Source organism: Mesoplodon mirus (assembly GCF_964341445.2).
Source record: "Mesoplodon mirus genome assembly, chromosome: 4".
NCBI lineage: Eukaryota > Metazoa > Chordata > Mammalia > Artiodactyla > Ziphiidae > Mesoplodon > Mesoplodon mirus.
The window spans coordinates 60896163-60918030 of record NC_138979.1 but is presented as its reverse complement, the minus strand read 5'-3'; the positions used below and the strand labels follow the sequence as shown (position 1 = coordinate 60918030).

Here is a 21868-nt window from a genome sequence, read left to right as displayed (position 1 = left end):
TTAGAAGTATATTAGTTTCTAAATACTTGGAGGTTTTTCAGGTATTTTTTTCTTGTTTTCTAATTTAATTGCATTGTAGTCAGAGAACATATTTTGCATGAGTTGAATTGTTTTCAATTTATTGAGGTTTGTTTTACATCCCAGAATACTGTCTTAGTCAATATTCCTTGAGCACTTGAAAAGAATGTGTATTATGTAGCTGTTGGGTGGAGTGTTCTATAAATATGGTTTACCTTTATGGTTTGGTTTATGGTGTTATTCAAGTCTTCTATGTCCAAACAGATTTTCTACTTGTTCTATTAATTATTAAAAGAGGATGTTGAAGTCTCTGGTCGTAATTGTAAATTTGCCAATTTCTCCTTTCAAGTCCATTAGCTTTTTACTTGATATATCTTGATCCTCTGTTACTTGGTGCAAAAAACATTGTTATGTCCTTTGATGAAATGACCCTTTTATCATTATTAAATGATAATCTTCTTTATCCCTGCTAAGATTATTTTCAATGACTTCTACTTTGTTTGATATTAGTATAGCCACTCCAGCTTTATTTTGATCAGGGTTACCTTGGTATTCTTTTCCATTCTTTTATTTTTAATCTATTGTGTCTTTATATTTAAAGTGGATTGCTTGTAGGCAGCATATAGTTAGGTGTTGTTTTTTTATCCAATCTGACAATCTCTGCCTTTAATTTGGTGCTTATACAATTTGTACTTTATGCAATAAGTCATATGCTTCTACCTCACTATTTGATTTCTATTTGTTCCATCTGTTATTTGGGAATTTTTTCCTATTTTATTGACTTCTTTTGGATTAATTGAATATTCTTATGAACCCATTTTCTTCTCCTTTGGGGACATTAGTTATAACTCTTAGTTTTGTATACAGTAGTTGTTTTAGCATGTATAGTAAACAGCTCTAATTATCACAATCTACCTTAAAATAGTAATATTCTGGTTACATATATGCACATAAATGTATAGATGTACATAAATGTATATAGATGTACATAAATGTATATAGAAGAGTTTCACTCTGTGTCTACACATCCTAGTATTAACCTAAAACTGAGCTGGTTTTCTGTAGTTCTCTCCTCTATGGAACTCTGCCTCCACAGCTTCTAGCTCCCTCAGACTCCCAGAACTCCAATCTCTGCTCCTCAACTCAGAGAGAACACTGTGTTCCGCTTGGGAATGCCCTACACACTCTGCTCTCCAGAATGTACCTCCAGGCAGAAAGCTACAGTGATGGTAGGACTCACCTCATTGGTTTCTCTTCTCTCTGGGATCACAGGCTTCAGCTTCATATCATCCTATATCTTAAAGCAGTTGCTCCACATATTCTGTCCAGTTTTTCTCATTGTTTAAGGCAGGAGGGTAAATCTGGTTCTGAGATATATTTTTAATATGGTTGGATTAATTTAACGAATATTTATGGAGGATTTTTGCACGCATTTTCATGATTGAACATGACTGTATATCCACAGAGGGACATTTCACTTATGAATATAAATACATACATATGTGTATATAAATATATATGTGTCTATGTGTGTGTGTGCGTTTCTTATCCAGTTTTGTATTCAGTTATACTAGCCTTTCGGAAGTTTTTGCTCTTTCTCTATTTTCTTGACTAAAATTAGGGAATGTTTCTCAATTTCTTTTTTTTTTTTTTTTTCATTAGTCTCCCCCTCTCCCTGGAGCCTCTTTAGATATGTTTTTTTTCTAATCCCCCACCTTGAAATTTTAATACCATAGAAACACTGTATATCTGTTTATGTACCGTGACCCTTTGGAGGACCACAGTATTTTAATACCTAAGGTTTTTCCCCTTCTCCCAAAACCAGTGGATTTTGATCCCATTGAGAATACATGATGTAGGGAATTACCTGTTCCTTACAAGTTTGTAAAGCTTTCATCTAAAAAGCTTTCTGGGCTGCAGCTTTTTGGAAAAGGAAATCTTTGATTACCATTTTGCTTCTTTAATGCTTACTGGCCTGTTTGATATTTATATTTCTCCTTGGGCCAATTGGGAATTTAATTTTCATCTCAGAAATACAGAGCTGTTATTCAGGCAGGACACACCAGCCTGGCAACCAGGCAGAATGCTTTCTGATTGGCACGTGCCCATCCTGATTAGCCAGCACCAAGCTTTACTTGTTGCTGAGCTATTTAAATACTATAGTGTAGAGCAAAATCTATTTCATCTACAATTTCAAATATATTAGGCTATAGTTTTCACAATATTCTTTTATTATTTTTAAATGTCTTATGTATCTGCAGTTATTCCCTTTTTATCATTCTGCATTTTGCTTTATACAATCTTTTTCTTTCTTTCTTCCCAGAAGACCATCTTATCTTTTCAAAAAAATTTAAATATCAGCTTTTAATTTTACTGATCTTCAGTATCGTTTGTTGTTACTATTATTATATCTTGTATTATTAGTGTTTTCTTATTCTTTACTTTGATTTCTGCCCTTAATATTTCTTCCTTTCTGATTTCTTTAGTTTTGCTCTAATTTCCTTTTTCTTTCTTCTTGAACTAAACAGTTAGCTCATTAGTTTTCAGTCTTTCTTGATTTCTGATACATTTATTTAAATTTATAAATTTCCCTCCAAATATTGCTTTAGCTATGTCCATAAATTTTGGCTTAAAATACTTTCAGTTTATTCTGTTTTCTATATTATATTCATGAATTCCTTTTTTTTTGCTGTGCGCGGTCCTCTCACTGTTGTGGCCTCTCCCGTTGCGGAGCACAGGCTCCGGACGCGCAGGCTCAGCGGCCATGGCTCACGGGCCTAGCCGCTCCGTCCCGGACCAGGGCACGACGTGTCCCCTGCATTGGCAGGCGTACTGTCAACCACTGCGCCACCAGGAAAGCCCCTATGAATTCCTTTTTAATCTAAAGATTTTTTAGTTGTATGCAATTTCATTTCTAGACTTAAAGGATTTTAAAAAGTTATTATCAACAACTGTGAAGAATCTTGGATTTTACCTGCTTGTAAGGTACCGAGGTAGCCAGTCAGTTTCAAAACCAATGGCGGAAGACATGAGACTCCTGGATCAAAGACAAATGACTTCATTTTCTCATTGGTTCCCCTTGCCTCCTAAGTCCTACAAGAGTGATGCATATATGGGTCCAGGAGGATGCTGCACCTGTAGTAGGTTTCAGTCACAGTTGAAGGACCCTGAGATTAGGAAACTCCAATCTTTCATAAGGGGGTATAAGCCAACCTACCCAATCTTTGCCCCACAGCGAGACATTACCTTCATTTTACTCAAGAGCAAACACACCTGCCCTCTGCCATGGAGGGAGATGCTATCTTTATTTTCCAAGGCTGTTTGCTACATAAACATGCTTGAAAAGCTGACAGTGCCTCTGCTCAGAAGACATACAGAAACACAAGAGACCTATGGAGAATCATCTCCCAATAACTATTCTTTTGTAATTTATTTCTAACATAATTGCATTGTGGTCAGAGAATATAGTCTGTGCGGTATTGATCCTTGGGACTATTTGTGGAGGCTGGGGAAGTCTAGGAATGAGAGCATCACACATCACAGAACCTGCAGACCAACTGCATTCCCAGTTCCTTCACCAGGCATGCCTCCATTCAGAGAATCTGGAAAAAAGGAGGTTATCTCCAAGAGAAGATAAACTTCTTAGGTTGCAATCCACTGTCATTGAGGGTATGGAGAGGAAGGGAATGAGGAAGCAAATGCCATAGGGCAGCTAGATGTTATACACGTGTTCTCACTGGATTCTCAACTTGGGAGGGTCTTGAAGCTACCCTGATATTCTCCCCATCTCCCCAACCCTTCCATTTCCCCCATATTCATAACCGGGCTGCTCTTGCTAATTTCCAGTCTATGGAAGCGATGGGGCCAGAAAAACATCCTGCCAAAGCAACGTAGGGGATAAGTAAGAGCAAAATTCACCCGCCATAGCTACACCTACTGCTCCACTATGTCCCCATCCCAGACTGCCATGAGCTTCTACACCAACTCACAACTGTCTTTGGTCTCCTCGTGGGCTTTTCAAAGTTTTGACATTAGTTCTGCAGACTCTGCCTTCTCAACTCCTCTATTCATTCCTTAACTCTGGCTGCATATTAGCTGGAACTGAGGAGTATTTAAAAAACCCTAGTGCCCAGATTCTGCTTCTGAAGATTCTGATACAAATGGTCCAAGGAGGGCCCCTGATTATCAATAGTTTTTAAAGCTTCCTGGGTAATTCTAATGTGCAAGAAAGGTTTCTAATTTCCTCTGGGATGATTTAGGGGAAGGGACCTCACAGCCCAGGTTTCTTAATTTTCCTGTCAGGAGCAAAAAACTTGTATTTTGTTTAATGTTCAAATTACTGAACTCATATACCTAATAAAAATATTTTTAAAACAAAGTATCTTGAAATTTTAAACTGACTATAATTTGATTAATTTCTCCTATATCTTTTTAAATGCATTTGCAGATTTATTATGGTTGATTTTTTGAACACTTCAAATATATAAAACTTTGACAAATGCAGTGACTACAAAGCTTATTATTATACTTACACTTGAATGTATTCTAAAGCCTCAGAACAATGGACTTATTCATTTCTTTGATAATTTATGTGCTTGTTTTATACCTTCTGAGGGGATATTAGTATACCTATTTTAATATCTTCCTAGGGTTTTAGTAATATATTTTTATTCCTTCCCAGGGGTGGAGTAATATTACTAGACCCCAAAGAAAAAGTATACGTGCTCAGCCCAGCCAAGGCAGCAGAATCTGGATTACTGGCTGATCCATTTTTGGTCTGGGTACAGGACACATCATCAGGCTGCAATAACTTCTGGCCTTACTGCAACATGATTTTTAAGGTCACACCTTCACTTGGGTTTTATTTTTTTACAACCTGATGTCTTTCAGGAAATAACATACTTTTAAAGTCTCACTTTACCAGAGTTACAGAACCCAATATCCTATCAGTATGATATATTGACTTGGTCTGTTACCTTTTTAAAGAAATATGTATTCCTTATTGGTGTTTTATTAAAATGAGTAGGACCATCTAGTGGTTTCACTTCCTGTAAGATGAGGCATTGGGTCTGGGTTGTAGTTTCTTCCTCTTTGGGACATTTGACTAATTCATCTTTTTGGAAGACCCTGTTGACGCTTTCTTCTACTTGGTAATTTTGTGTGATCACTGATCCTGGTTAAGTGTTGGACTTTCTTTCCATCTAAATTGTATGTTAATCTCATACCAACAAAACCAGTCTGTTCTCCTCTTGATAGAGTTCCTGTTTTTTTCCTAGATTATTGGTTTGCTCATTTCCATAGCTTTTTTTTTGCCTCAGAAACAAATATGCATATATATATTTATGCATTTCTATACAAAACAATAATTAACGAAATATCCATATATAAATAATAGCCGCTTGTTAAAATCCATTAACAAGAAGCAAATCCATAATTAGTTATCCATTTTTTGTTTACAGCTATATTTTTGTACTCATTATTTTAACTTTTCTCTTTTGAGAAATATTATGAATCCATGGTCTTTCATAGACTCAACTTGCTCCAAGTAACCATAATAACAATAATATTTTGTGCTCAAATTGTTACAGCTTGGTCAATGGAAACCCTTAATTTGGGTCCTTTGGCATTCTCATATTGCCCCTAACATTAAAAAAAAATCAAATTCTTGCTTTCTGGTGGCAACAGGGTATTCCAGTCTCATTCTGATCGTTCTTTTCCCTTTCCCAGCACAAAGAGTCATCTATTCTCTGGGCAGTCCTGTTTTATTTTTTTAATTGAAAAAGTATTAGAATAGTGGGCATGGGAGGACACATATGAAAGATGGGCAAAAGTTTCCACACTGTTGTTGAGCCACTTGCACTGGAAAATGCAACTTTAAAAAATAAGCTATGGTTTCCAGTGATTTTTCAAATTTAATGGTGTTTTATATATATATATATTTAACACCTTTATTGGAGTATAATTTCTCTACAATGGTGTGTTAGTTTCTGCTGTATAACAAATTGAATCAGCTATACATATACATACATCCCCACAGCTCCTCGCTCTTGCTAATGGTGTTATATTGATGTACCCTACTTTTCTTATAGTAATTGGTATCACCTGATACCAAGACTTTCTCCCCAGTAACAACAGTTCTATAAATATACGTGCTCCTAACATGGTCTAAGCACTATCCCTGCTTTGAGGAATTCACAGTCTAGCAGGAGATAAGCTGGATGTAACATGTCTCTATTCTTCTTGCCATAGGATCTTAGACATTGCTTGTCAGAATATCTCACTTCCCTTGGCACATAATACTCCTGAGAATAACTTGATGGAGATTGAGATCAACACAGAGATTTTAAAAATAGCCATAGAGGTCTTGGAAGACTGAGATACACAGACAAGTGGCTGGAGACACTCAGAAACAAAGACAGGAAGAGATGAACGGAATGCGAGGGAGGGAGATGTGTTTTTGTGATGAGAAGTGTGGGAAAGAGAGAGTACTGAGAGAATGGAGCAGGAAAGATAGCAAGAGGATTACAGCAATATTTGAGACAAAAAATAAAGGGAGAAAAATAAATGACATATAGAAAAAATGATTAATTTTGAGAGAAGATTTACAGCAAGATATGAGAAGCAGGGAGAGACATGAGGACAGTAAAGGAAAGAAAAATGGTCAGGATGAGAAAGGAAAGTAGAGAGAAGCTCGCTCGTACTATTTCTTTCCCAGACCATAAATACAAGCCACGGACTCACTGATGGAAAAAGCCAGCAGAATTTGAATGGTTTTAGCTGAACTCATATTAAGAAGTAAGCTCTATGGGGGGAGCTACATATTTCCATTCTCAGTTTTGCTTGGGCATTGGTCATTAGGCTACTTATTGTTTGCCTACAGCATCTTCATGTTCATCTTGTTGGCCATCTTAGGCTTTGTAAGCTCAGCTACTAGATTTAACTTCCCATAATTCATGAGTTGGAAGATCTCTGTGTTCTTACATTCAGTGCTGGGATTAGCTGAAAGTCAAAGGTCTCACTTGCCCCACGCATGGTTGATCAGTCCTATCCTGTCACCATTTCCATCATTGTCAGCTGGCTATACCACAGCGCAGAAGCCAGAAGTGTTATTATTCTTACAAATACTTAAAGCCTTCAGTCTCTGCATCACAATCTCACAAAATGCTCCATCACTAGCCACTTGTCTCTTCCCATAGTCCAGTTTAATATTCTCTAGACCACGTGACCAGCACTTCACAGAAATTTGTTGGAAGAATGGCTACCCAGTTCTGCTATTCCAATGTCAGCCAGGGGAGAAAGGCAGAGACCTTAGACATTTGAAAATGCATCAAGTTAGCATTTTAAAAGCTGATGGCCCAAACTTTCCTTGGATTCTTCTTCTCATTCTCTTGTTGCAAACCCTTTCTTCTTGTTAATATGGGCTTATATCACCTGGGGTCTGGGGTATGCCCAGGTTGACTTACTCATTGTGGTGAGACTAAAGTGGATTCCTTTCCAGCCTGCAGGGATAGGCCAAGTGACTCATGGCTCCAACGTCAGCATCTACCAAGCACTGGTCCCAAAATTCGGTATGTACAAGAGTTATCTGGGAGCCTGTTAAAAAGGCAGGGATCCACTCGCAGGGATTTGATCTGAGGAAAGGGGATGGGGGCAGGCATCTGAATTATAAGACCCCCTAATGTGATTCTGATATGGGCCTCCCTATGCCATTCCTTGAGAAATATTGCCCAGAGTAATGACAGTAGGTCTTTGCTTACATTTTAGAAGGTGTCTTGCCAATCCTGAACCCAGTATGACCCTCTGCTTGTGTCAGGCACAGGTATATCTAAGTCTTCAAATCTTCTTTCTGGACCATATATCCTATTGTTGCCATCTTCAACATAAGTTCACAGCCTGGATACACTGTTAAACTTGACTTGCAGAGTTGATGTAAACTAATTATGAGCGTCACATCTTTTTTAGGATAGGCAGTCTACTCTTTTAGTGTACAGTATATTCCTATAAATCTGCTAGAAAATCAAAAGTTCAGCAGAAGAATTTATATATTGTGAGGGGCTTTCAGTCTCAGAGAGCTAAAAAAATGATAAAATTCATAGTAATATCCTACATTTTAGATTCCATCTTTGATGATATTTCCAGCATCTTGTACATGTTCTTTCCATTTTGTTCTTTTCTTGTTCTTTATTGCACTTTAATCATTTTTAATCATTTCCATCTTTGACTCTATCATAGTACCTGTGAGATTTTACTTCTTATCACTAGTATCAGAGTTACATATTTTTTCCTTTTTCCACTCGCTCTGCTGTGCACACGTAGTGATGTTTCTAAGACCGAACAATTGGTTGCCAGGCATGGCCACCATGAGGTAGCTTAGAACGTTCTTTGCCTGGCTTATAAAAGTCTGAACTTTGTATCTGGAAGGTGCATAGAGGTGTCAGTGCAAAGGGCTTAAAAATGCAGGATATAAGGATATTAAAAGTCTGAAGTTGAGGGCTGTCTCAAAAATGAGAAACCAGTTTAAATGAAACTGGTTTGCTATACAAAGTGCAAGATAAAGCTTTATTACTCATCCATATATTTTGCTAAATATGCTGGATTACAGCAATGAAGACTTGAAGACAAGGACCTTACAGACTGGTGCAGGAGACAGAGAGGTAAATTACAAGTAAACTCTATAAAAGAAATACAGGGTGCTGTGTGTACATTCATAGGGAGCCCTCTCATGCAGAGGAGGCTGAGTATGGTTTAGCCAGTAAAAAAGGTAGAAAAAAATGTTGCAAAATATCTAAGGCCTTAGAAACAAGAAACAGCATGGTATTGTGGCAAATTGTAGTTTTCAAAATGGATGTAACATTATTTCCCATTCCACATGCTTTTCTTGACAATGTGACTTTGATGTTCCACCAGATTAGAGCTGGATCAATGTGATTTCTGATCTCAGAGTGATGCTATGCAACTTCTGAGGCTAAGTCATAAAAGATGATAGAGCTTGGGATGATTTCTCTTGGAACCCAGCTGCCATGCTATGAGGAATCCTAATCAGCTACTTGAAGAAGCCATGTGTGGGTGTTGTGGGTGACAGCCCCAGGGCAAGTCCCAGTCTAGCATCAATCACCAGACATATGAGTCAATAATCCTTCAGATTGTTCCAGATGCCAGCCTATGCCTCTTCCTTCCTGAGGCCCCAGACATCAGTCAGCAGAGAAAAAGTTCAGCAGTAGAGAGGGCTTCAAGCATAGTTCCAACAGGACTCTTCCAGTTCTCTTTAATTTATCAGCAATCCCTTTTGGGTGTGGGTGATTTCTTTTATGATATTAAAGAGCTGCAGGAATTCCAGACTTCAGATGTGTACATCTTGTATTGAGAGCAAGAGAGAGATAACTCTCTTATTCCCAACCATTCAAAGCATAAAGCAAAACAAAACAAAACAAAACTGTACTTCTCTCTGATTGGCCCTACTGAACCAATTACCGATGCTAGAGAAATTCCATATGTTGATTGGCTTAAATCTGATTCACTGCACAATGACTGTAGCAAGAGATAAGAGACTATGTTAACCAGCTTTTGTCAATCAAGGCTCAACCCTGGAGCAAGGAAGTGAAGTTAATCCCACCAACCAAAATTCTGCTGCACTGCTGGAGGGGGATATTTAAAAAACACATCTATATGTACATTTTTCAAATCACCTTCTCTAGACCATTGCTGGACCTCAGCAGTTTAAATGAGTGGGCTGCAGAGAATCTGGTAGTTTCAGAGAGGTCAAAAATACTTTAAAAATTGTTTATCTATCTATATATATTCCACAAATTTGGAGCATAAAATTATTTTCACAGAAGTATAGACATATTCCTATATTTTTATTCTTAAAGATTATCCATCTTCCAAACAGTTGTTTTCTGCTGAAAATCAGTCAATTGAGTTCCTCTGGGCTAACGTAGCTTCCCACCATTCACACTGTACTGTCTACTTGACTATGAGTTTTATGAGGCCACATCTATTATTGCTCACTTTTATATTCTGAGCCACAGCACAATGCCTGGCATATACTCAATATACTCATAAGTACTCAAATAAATATTTGTTGAATGAATGTTTCCTTAATTTGCATATTTCTCATTTCTATTATAATGTATTTAGTTCACAAAAATGGTTTATTGGTCAAGAGTAATGATGTACATATTAACTTAATGCAAATTATATAAATTTAAATAGTGAGCTGATTCCAGTGTAAATAAAGAATGAGAAAATGAATGTGCTGGGCATATGGAACTGTGTAAAATGATGATTTGACATGAACAGATGAAATATAAAAGTGTGAATATGAGGACAAATGTACATTATTAAGTCTATATAAAATTTGGGTTTTATTGAACTGGTGGTGCTTTTACCTCTAACTCTCAATTCATTGTTCATTATAAAACTATCATATATATATGTTCTAGGGAAGTCATTCAAAAAATAGAAAGAGTGTATAACTTCTAAATCCATGTAGAGAAAATTATGGTTAAAAAATACCCATAATTTAATATCCAATAATACACAATAATTCAAAAGGAAGCAATTAAGGATGAAAAAACAGAATGAAATAAAACATGGAAGAGGTGGGATAAGTAAAAGCACAAATTGAGATGGTTAATTTAAACCCAGTTAATTTTATATTACAGTAAATGCAAATGAACTAAGTTCACATTTAAAAGGCTGGATTGTTAGACTGGATAAAAATATAAATTATATGCTGTTTAAAAGAAATACACCTGGGCTTCCCTGGTGGCGCAGCTGTTGAGAGTCCGCCTGCCGATGCAGGGGACACGGGTTCATACCCTGGTCCGGGAAGATCCCACATGCCGCGGAGAGGCTAGGCCCGTGAGCCATGGCCGCTGAGCCTGCACGTCTGGAGCCTGTGCTCCACAATGGGAGAGGCCACAACAGTGAGAGGCCTGCATACCACAAAAAAGAAAAATAAAATAAGTAAATAAATAAAAGAAACACACCTAAAACAAGGATATAGAAAGGTTGAAATTAAAGTATACAAAAATATCTCATTCAAATTGTAAAAAATGAAAGTTGATGTAGCTATATTAATATTGAACAAAATAGACTTTAAGGCCAAAGAATTTCTAGAGATAAAAGAGTTACCTCATAATGTCAAAAACACCATCTCACTAGTAATATATGTAAGTTTTTAATTTGTATACACTTAATAACATGCCCTTAAATGAATAAAGCAAAAAATAATAGAATACAAAGAGAAATGGATAAATCCGAAATCCTAGTCAGAGATTTTGAGTCTTTCAATAATCAATAGAGTAAGCAGGAAAAAAAAGATAAATGATTTGAACAACATACTTAAGAATTTTGACCTAAATTGATATACAGATGTTATAGTCACCTTTCAGAACTGAGATAGACTTCTCAATCAAACTTTGGTTCAGATGTTGATACTGGTGATACCACACACATATCAACAGGACATGAAAAGTTTTATTATTCAAATAATGAGCCAAATACTTGGAAATTGAACAACACACTTCTAACCAACCTCCAAGTCAAAGAATAAATCACAAGGAAATTTAGCATATATTTTAAAGGGTATAGCTCTTCTTCTGTTTTTTTCAGAAAACACAGTAGATGGGAACACTTTCCCACTAGTTTTATGAGGCCAACTTAACCTTGATACCAAAACCTGAAAAAGATGCAACAGGAAAAATATTACAGACCAATATTCCTAATAAACATAGACACAGACACCTTTAAACAAATTTTAGCAAATAAAATCTAGTAATATGTTAAAGGATATCATTATATTATCCTAGTAATAATGCAAAGCTCATTTAACCTTTGGGAATCAATCAGTGTAATCAATAACATTAACAGCATGAAGGAAAAGGGTCATATGATTATTTCAACAGATGTAGAAAAATATTTTACGAAAGTCAATATTCATTTACGATAAAAAACTTTCCACAAACTAGGAATAAAAGGGAATTTCCCCTGTCTGACAAAGGCTATCTATGTAAACCTACAGCTAAACTTATAATAGTGAAATATCGAACTTTTACTGTAAGATTAGGAATAAAACAATGATGACCACTCTTACCATTTCTTTTAGATATTGAGCTGGCAGTCCTAGCCTATGCAATAAAGAAAGAAAAAGAAATAAAGGGTATAATAACTGGAAAGGAAGATGTAACATTGTATTTGAAGACAAAATGATTTTTGGAAAATCCTAAGAAATCCACAAAAGAATCTATCAAAATTAGGAGAGCATGGTTACAGGATACAAGGTCAATATAGTAGATTCTCATTATTTGCTGAAGTTTTATCCTATAAAGATGTTGTGAACACTGAATTAGCAAATACTAACATTTGCTCCTAGGAAAAATACAGGGTTACGTTCTCGTGCACCTGAGTACAACACTTTTTTTTTTTTTTTTTTGCAGTACGCAGGCCTCTCACTGTTGTGGCTTCTCCCATTGCGGAGCACAGGCTCTGGACGCGCAGGCCCAGTGGCCATGGCTCATGGGCCCAGCCGCTCCGCGGCATGTGGGATCTTCCCGGACCGGGGCACGAACCCGTGTCCCCTGCATCGACAAGCGGACTCTCAACCACTGCGCCACCAGGAAAGCCCCTGAGTACAACACTTTTGACAGTCAATCAATAGGAACCTTTTTTTAATGCATGCTTTTGTTTAAAGACATCTTTTAAAATATATATTGTTGATTCAATAACATTGAACTCATGGCCAACAGCATTATAACTCATGCCTAAACAAAGCTTATCTAACACATGTATTTTTCTTGTTAGGCACATCACAACCATCTTGTGCTTAGGAACACCAGAGAGCAGTTCAGCACTACCTTAGGGGACATTTTAAACAGCAACATCACCAACAGAAAAGATAAAAATGCAACAAATGTGACACTAAATATACCATGAAAAGGACACTTGTTTACATTATGACAATTAAAATAAGAAGGCAGAATGTTGCCTTCTGTGACCTCAGCTGGGAGGTGTGTGTTGGTTGACTTAAATTTTTCATCACCCTGTTCATGTCTGTGAATGAACATGAAAGCACTGTGAGTATTGACTTTGGGGTTACAAATATCCTTTAGCAAATAGGTGAATTTGCAAATACAGAATCTACAAATAATGAGGATCAGCTATATATAAAAATAAATTGTATTACTATATACTAGCGAAAACAATTGGAAGTGAAATTTTAAAATACTTTAAAATGTAAAAAAGTCATAAATAAATTTATTTCAGAATAAAATTTAAACTGAAACTTACAAAATTTTTCTGAAAAAATGATCTAAATAAATGAAGAGATATCTCATATTCATGCAGTGGAAAATTCAATATATTAAGATATCTATCTTCCCCAATTCATCTATAGAGCCACTATAATCCCAATAAAAATGCCCCAAATCTTTTTCTTTGTAGAAATTGGCAAGCTGATTTTAAAATTTATATGGAAATGCAAAGACCTAGACTAGCTAAAACAATTTTGTAAAATAAAAATAAAGTTGAAAGAACTACATTACGTGACTTGAAGACTTACTACAGAGCTACAGTAATCATGACAGTATGGTATTCATGTAAAAATTTTTAAATAGAAAAGAATAGTAAGTCTAGAAAGAGACCCACACATATACAAGTCAATTGATTTTCCAATAAATTGCTAAGACAATTCAATGGGAGACAGGATCTTTTCTGCACCAAGTTATACAGGAACAACTGGGTTTCCATATGGAAAAGAAAATGAAGTTTGACCCCTACTTCACAGTATTCACAAAAATTAATTCCAGGAGGATAACAGTCCTGAATGTAATAGTTAAAACTATAAAGCCTCCAGAAGAAAACAGAGGAGAATATCTTTGCAAACTTTGGGCAGGCAAACCATTTTAGAGAGAACATCAAAAAGCACTTGCCATAAAAGAAAAATCAATGAATTGACTTTATCATAATTCAAAACAGAAGTATTTTACCTAGAACATATATAGAACACATACAAATCAATAATAAAAAGACAATTCAAATTTTAAAAATGGACAATACACCTGAACATTTACTTCACAAAAGAAGAAATAAAAAATCACTAAAAAGCACATAAAAACATGATTAACATCATTAGAGGGGCTTTCCTGGTGGTGCAGTGGTTGAGAATCTGCCTGCCAATGCAGGGGACACAGGTTTGAGCCCTGGTCTGGGAAGATCCCACATGCCGCGGAGCAACTAGGCCCGTGAGCCACAACTACTGAACCTGCGCATCTGGAGCTTGTGCTCCACAACAAGAGAGTCCACGACAGTGAGAGGCCCGTGCACCGCGATGAAGAGTGACCCCTGATCACCGCAAATAGAGAAAGCCCACGCACAGAAACGAAGACACAACACAGCCAAAAAAAAAAAAAAAAAAATCATTAGACATCAGAGAAAATAAAATTAAAGCAACAATGAGATGGCTCAAAAAGCCACACTAGAATTGTTAAAAATAATAAAGGCTCACAACAACAAATGTTGGCAAATATGTGGGGCAGTTAGAACTCTCTATACGTTGCTGGAGGGAGTGTAAAATTATACAAACACTTTGAAAAAATGTATGGCAATTCCTTATAAAGTCCAACTTAAAACTATTCTTTGACCCAGTAGTTCCACTGAACAAAAGACTTGTACAAAATGTCTTTATTCATAATAGCCCCAAAGTTAGAAACAACCCAACAGAATGGATAAACAAATTGTGGTATCTTCACACTATGCAATAAAAAATTATCAATTTCTGATACATGAAACAATATGAGTGATTCTCAAAAACATATGTTGGGTAACAGAAGCCTGACACAAGAGTCCATACTGTATTGTTCCATTTACTGGAAATTCTAGAAGAGACAAAATTAATCAATCAATGGTGAATGAAATTAGAAAAACAGTTGCTCATAGGGAAGGGCAAGCATAGACTAGAAGAACTTTTCTCAAGTGATTGAAATGTTTTATATCTTAATTGGGATGTTGATGATATTTTCTTTTTTTTTTTTTTGCTGTACGCGGGCCTCTCACTGCCGCGGCCTCTCCCGTTGCGGAGCACAGGCTCCGGACACACAGGCTCCGCGGCCATGGCTCGCGGGCCCAGCCGCTCCGCGGCATGCGGGATCCTCCGGGATCGGGGCACGAACCCGTGTCCCCTGCATCGGCAGGCGGACTCCCAACCACCGCGCCACCAGGGAAGCCCAATATTTTCAAAATTAATCAGATTTTACACTTAAGTGCATTTCACTGCATATAAATTTCACCTTTAAAAAAAGGTCTTGCATGGAAGCAACCTAAGTGTCCATCGACAGATGAATGGATAAAGAAGATGTGGCACATATATACAATGGAATATTACTCAGCCATAAAAAGAAACGAAATTGAGTTATTTGTGGTGAGGTGGATGACCCTAGAGTCTTTCATACAGAGTGAAGTAAGTCAGAAAGAGAAAAACGAATATTGTATGCTAACACATATATATGGAATCTAAAAAAAAAAAAAAGTGGTTCTGAAGAACCTAGGGGCAGGACAGGAATAAAGATGTAGATGTAGAGAATGGACTTGAGGACATGGGAAGGGGGAAGGGTAAGCTGGGACGAAGTGAGAGAGTGGCATGGACATATATATATACACTACCAAATGTAAAATAGATAGCTAGTGGAAAGCAGCTGCATAACACAGGGAGATCAGCTTAGTGTTTTGTGACCACCTAGAGGGGTGGGATAGGGAGAATTGGAGGGAGACACAAGAAGGAGGGGATATGGGGATATATATATATCCGTATAGCTGATTCACTTTGTGATACAGCAGAAACTAACACACCATTGTAAAGCACTTATACTCCAATAAAGATGTTAAAAAATAAAAAAGGTCTTGAACAATCTCTTCTCTGCACAAAAGCCACCCTCAAGTACACACACATACTTCACATTAACACATCAGATGGCAAAAATTAAAATCTAATTGTCGGGACTTCCCTGGTGGTCCAGTGGTTAAGACTTCACCACCCAATGCAGGGGGTGCGGGTTCGATCCCTGATCGAGGAGCTAAAATCCCACATGCCTCGCAGCCAAAAAAAAAACCCAAAACATAAAATAGAAGCAATACTGTAACAAATTCAATAAAGACTTAAAAAGAAAAATCTAATTGTCATTAAGTATGTGAAACAACTGAACTGTATTCTCTGCTTGTGAGAGTGTAAACTGATAATGACTTCAGAAAGCAATTTGACAATATTTAATGCAGTTGAATGTGTGCATATGACCCAGAAACTCCACTGCCAATTGTGTATCCCCAAAACTCAAGACATGTGAGCACATATATTCAAAGCAGCATTGTGTGTAATAGTTATAAACCAGAAATCACTCAATACCCCCCAACAAGAAAATGGATATATAAATCATGCATTGGTCATACAGCCAAATATCAAACAGCAGTAAAAAAGAAAGTAGAATTACTCCCATCAGTTATGTTTCTGGGTAGAGCTACTCAGAAACAGAATACTGAATGGAAAAAAATATGCAAAAAATACATACTGCATACTATTTGTATAAAATATGAAAATATAAGTCAATTCAATGAACTCCCTATGCATGTATGCATAAATAGGAATCGTATGAAAACATGAATGAATGATAAGCATCAAATTCAGGATAGTGGTACCTCTAGGGAAAGAGGTACACAGAGGCTCCATTTCTACTTGTGATGTTTTATTTTTAAAATTTGAAGCAAATGTGGAAAAATATTAATATCTGTTATGCTTGGTGGTGGATACAGGGTATTTATTTGACATACTATTCTACCTGCATTTCCGCATGTTGATATATTTCAATATAAACAAAGAGGAGAAAGAAGTCAACTCTCTGATAACTCAAGCTTAGAGAGACTGGTGTAAGGAATTAATAGTTTCATTGTCTCCTGAAGAGAAACTGTAAAGTATTTCATTGCCCGAAAATATAGGAGTAGTTTATTCTTTGGAGTTGGGGTATACTTTAGCTCATTTATTTATCCTTATCCTCTTTCCAGAAAGGATTTGAGGTAGCTCGTAACAAAAGATACATACAATGAGCCAGGAAAACATAAACCTAAGTAGAAAATCAGGATCAAAGATAACAAATATTCCACCAATACCGGTTAACCACAGTCACCGTGATCAAGTTTCAAACTTGGCTCTGAACTTCTTGGCAACAGTAACCATTCCATCTCCAGCTGACCCATAAAAGCAGGTTAGGAAAACTAACCTTTGTTCTTCAAGATTTAACTTAATACTCTGCTGAGCAGTATCTCTGTATTCTATTTTGCATTTTTGCCTTGCTAACTAGCCAGGTTCTTCTTTTCACTTCTTTTGTCCTTCTCTCCTTTCCTTCCTCTTCCTTTCCTTTCCTTCCTTTCTTTTCATTCTTTCATTTATTTTACTCAGATGCCAGATGCTTAAGACTAACAGTGGTTATGAATGCAGGTCCTATCTACTCTATACTGGCTGAAATACCCTTGGGTGAGGTTTTTAACCTCTCTGCCTCCGTTTTCTAATGTTCAAATAGGGGTAATAGCACATGTATATCACAGTGTGGGGAGATTAAATGAGACAATGCATGTAAAGAGCTTAGAATAATGCAAGACGCCACCCAATAAATCTTAGTTGTTGTTATGATTAGTATTAGTCAGTGGAGGAGACTATGAATCCACTGTAGTCCCTGCCCTCATCGGGAGTAGTTGAGGAGCAGGGTAAGGTTTCACTGTCTCACATGCCAGGCCTTTAGTGGAGTGAAGTTCTGGAATTGGCGAGCCGATACCAGCACCATCCTCAAACAGTAGCACAGTTAGCTAGCCTCAGATCCGACAGCACACTTAGCAACCATCCCCAGATGTAACCGCCCACGTAACAACCTAACTGCTGAACCAGAACATGGGGGACAGTATCTCACCAGATGGCAGATACTGGACTTTTCTGTTTTTGAGGCAATATTCTGTTTCTGCTCAAGACCCCTTTTGGAAAAAAGCAATCCTTCAGAACATACTAGCCTTGAGAGTCTCAGACTGTGGGCTGTGCATCTCTTCTCCCTTCCCAAAGATCCTGGAAAGTCCCAAGTAGAGATGACAACTTGTTCCAGGGATCACCAGTTGCAACATAGGGCCCTCAGTTGATTCCAGCCACAGTAGACCCAGGTCCCCTTGTCCTTTCATCTGTGTGTAATTCTCACCCAGCAACTCCAGCAAGCATGGGTTGGGAGGAAGCTTAGCTGCAGGGGACAAGAATTATATGGGAGGACACAGCCAGTGGGAGTTTGGGACCAGGCAAAATAAGGATTCAAGTAATAGAAATCAATTGGTATGAGACAATGGGGGTAGTCAAGAGGGGGCTCAGGTACAAAGGGATGAGAGACCAAGTGACTAAAGCTGGGGCATTAAGGAGGTTTGGTTTCAGGAACGAGAAGGCCAGAAGCAGGTGGTCTGGGCAGAGGCAGCAGTGTGTGTAGGCTTTCTGCCAAGTCAGTGTGTGCTGACCTTTGGTTCCTTAAATACCCAGGAGGATTGCGGAGGGCCAAGAATTCATGTGAATGTGAGGGTCAAGTCTCTTTAGCATCAGGGGTGGGAGGGTTAGGGGAGGAGAGGCAGCATTCAGGAAGCTGGACAGGTCATTTCTGAAACAGTCAGGCATTCACCTGCCTGGCCTTGAGCGAGCAACCATTCCCCACATGCCTGAGGAGTCACATGTTCTTGCCTCTCCTATTTCCTAGAAGCCCACAAACAAGATATTCTTATTTCTCATCTCAACATCACCCTCAAGGTAGGTCTCATTTCTATACCAAATAAGACAGAGACCCCGGGAGAGATCACCCTTTACCGGACAGATGAGAGATGGTCCATATGTTTCAATTTAGAGACAGAGGATTATCAGGAGACACTGAGTTCTTCCTGTCCTGGGGCACCAACTCTGTGGTTCAACCTGTTTCTAGAAGAAGACAAAGAACAGCTTCTTTTACTGGGTGGTCGCTGTGTGCCAGGCATTATGATAAGTGCTTTAAATGCATTATCTCATTTGATCCTCAGAACAATCTTATGAGGTAGGTACTATTATGAGGAAATTGAGGTGCAGATGGGTCGCTAAACTGGGAGCTGAAGTGCTGAGATGCAAACCCAGGACAGTGAGACTTAAAAGGCTATGTTCTGAAACATGATGCTAACCTCCTAAACTTGAGCACTCCTTCTTGGGGGAGGGTGACCACGAGCTCTTAAGGATGTAGGCCTTTCTTAGAACTGCAAAGACAGCTTACCTCACTTCCTTCCGAGCATGTCCGTAGGACTTTGTTGTCCCGTAACTTCTGTTCTCATTTTCCCACATCCTGGTGGTCCTGCTGTGATAGAGTTGCCTGATAAAATCTGAGCAAATTGGAGAATTCCTATTTATTGGTCTGTAAGGCTGTGTTTCTAAAGTTGTATCACTTCTGGCTATGGTAATGGGCTCCAAACACCCTCCTCACCAGCAGGAAGTAAGACAACACCTGGCTTACATCTTATTTACTTGTTTGACCTTCAACTGGAATTAGAAAAATTAGAAACTTTCACTCATAAATCCCTAATAATTTTGAGGTACAGGTATACATGCCTACCTAAAAAAAGAGCCTTAGAATAGCTAACAACAGAAAGAAACACCATTCAGAGAAGCAGACTTAATGATTAGTCACCACATTTTACATACACTCAGGATCTCCTAAGAAAAAGCATTTTCTTCCCGTCCCAGTTTTGACTCATTTTCATATCTTCTGCCTATAGTGACCCACCAGGACCCCCTTTGGTGCCCTGAGGATGCATCCTTAGAATAATGAGGCCTCTTCCTATACAAGTGAAGAGAAGGGCTCCCACTCAGCTAAAGAGAAACATATAATAAATATGACAGTTCTGACCGGATTAAGGAGGCAAACACATTTTCTTTTAAACTAATTTATTAATAAGTTTATTCTTCACTCATAAAAAAGAACATATTTTTGGCTTTGAAATAATGACATAAAATAAAGAGGCAAGTAACTAAAAATTATCAGCTGAAAGTAGATAGAAGCAACTCATGCTGAACCATGAGCAAACACTACGTGCTTTGGGCTATAGCAGGGGCACCAGTCAAAGCAAGAACTGAAGATGCGGGGCCCATTCAAGGCCCAGGCTGTCTCTAAAGACTGCTTAGTTCCCAAAGATTGCTTGGTCAACATACATAGGAAATGACTCCTCCCTTTCCCTCTCTTTCCTTCCTAACCTTTAACTACAAGAAGAGTAGGCAATAATGCTTTGACGCTAGTCTTTCTAGTTTGTAGGATAGCGTTGTTGTTGTTTTAACATGTTTAACCTGCATATTTTCAACCTTCAAAAACATAAAACTGCAAAAATCAACTGTAACTAAAAGCCATTTTTATTTTTGGTCAGTTATCTGCTGTAGGCAAAGCTTCATATAGGAATTTTTATTGCGGATCTCCATGACTGCATCCCTAACAAGCTCAATGAACATCTGTGGCCAAAGCTTCTGCAAAGCCTCATTTTTCATGTTGATTTCTGTGGCTTCCTTCACAAGATCCTCGATATACATCTTGCAGAATTTCTTTCTTTCCTTTCTTTCCTGTTAAAAAAAAGAGCATTTTACAGTCAATCATAAGTAATCCCCAAACCAAAGCAACAATTAGCTGAACCAGAGAAACTTGAAATAATCTCTTCTGACCCCCACCCCTCATAGCAGGAAGACTTTCCTAGACACTCTGGACACAGAGCTCTGCTTGAGTAAAGACAGCAGCTGGGAGCTCACTTCTTTCCAGTCCACTCCCACCTCCGTGGGACAGCTCTGTTAAAAATGTATTTCTTGGCAGCTGTAGGAAGAAAACTTCCAGGTGAACTAATATGAAACCCATTTACTAATTGTGGGGGGAAATAAAGCTTTTAAACTACAGTTAAGAAAAGTATTTCTTTATTGGAATCACTGGATCATAACAACTATTTCTTCATTGATAGACTTTCTCCTTTCTCAGTGAAAGTAGTTTACTTTGCACAAATTAACTGAATGCATAGATTCATGACTTCTAGTAGTAAATATATCGGCACTGAGGCTGACACTCTTAATTAGTATGAGGTCAGTTAATATCCATATACATATTTGAAATATCCATACTCTGAATTCACTCTGTATTTTAGGAAAGCATGTAGTGATGCATTACACTGACTTATGTGGCCAAGACCATTTGGACAAAGTTGGGGAAAAGTGTACAAGGAGGAAGAGGACATATATACAAGCCTGGGACCCAGAACTTGGCCTTCAGAAGAGATAGTGTTCCCACTCAACTTCTGGGTCTGGCAGTCTGCAAATGAAAAACCTGGGTTCAAAACACAACAGAGGAAGTTTTGGGCCGGAGGCTACTGGGGCACTGGGCCTCAATATCATCCTAGAGGCTGAAACAAAGCCATTTTGATTAATGCAAGAATTCAACATTTATTTCGGCTGTTGATACTTTTAGAGTATCTAGGCATGATGATGGAAAGTGCCATAATATATATGGAAAAAAATCAATTGAATAGATCAGATAATCAGAATTATAGAAGAAGTAATTCACATAAATGGAGGAAGAAAGAAATAATAAATGTCAATGAGTCAATAGGTTTAACTACTTGGAAAAGGATATACTGAAAACTCCAACTCAAATCAAAACACCAAAATAATTTAAAAATAGTTAAATTTAAAATATCAACAAATATTGCCTTTAAAATCACACTACAGAGATTTGTAATCACAAGGAATATGCTTACATTATAATGTTAAGTGGAAAAAGAAAAATACAAGATGAAGTTTTGA

The 21868-nt window shown here is 37.6% G+C and overlaps 1 protein-coding gene across 3 annotated transcripts in view; it reads right to left on the bottom strand.

The window, feature by feature from the left end:
* Positions 1–20016: 20016 nt before the first annotated feature.
* The window catches only part of LRRC49 (leucine rich repeat containing 49), a 129927-nt gene continuing 128075 nt past the window's right edge, over positions 20017–21868 (bottom strand). For 2 of the 3 annotated variants that reach the window (XM_082618513.1, XM_082618511.1), the window contains one exon: positions 20017–20647. In XM_082618513.1, the coding sequence (XP_082474639.1) occupies positions 20444–20647 (204 nt within the window). In that variant the 3' untranslated portion in view covers positions 20017–20443. Of the gene's footprint in view, positions 20648–20681; positions 21378–21868 lie in introns of those variants that run through there. The other variant, XM_082618512.1, reaches the window with a different exon arrangement.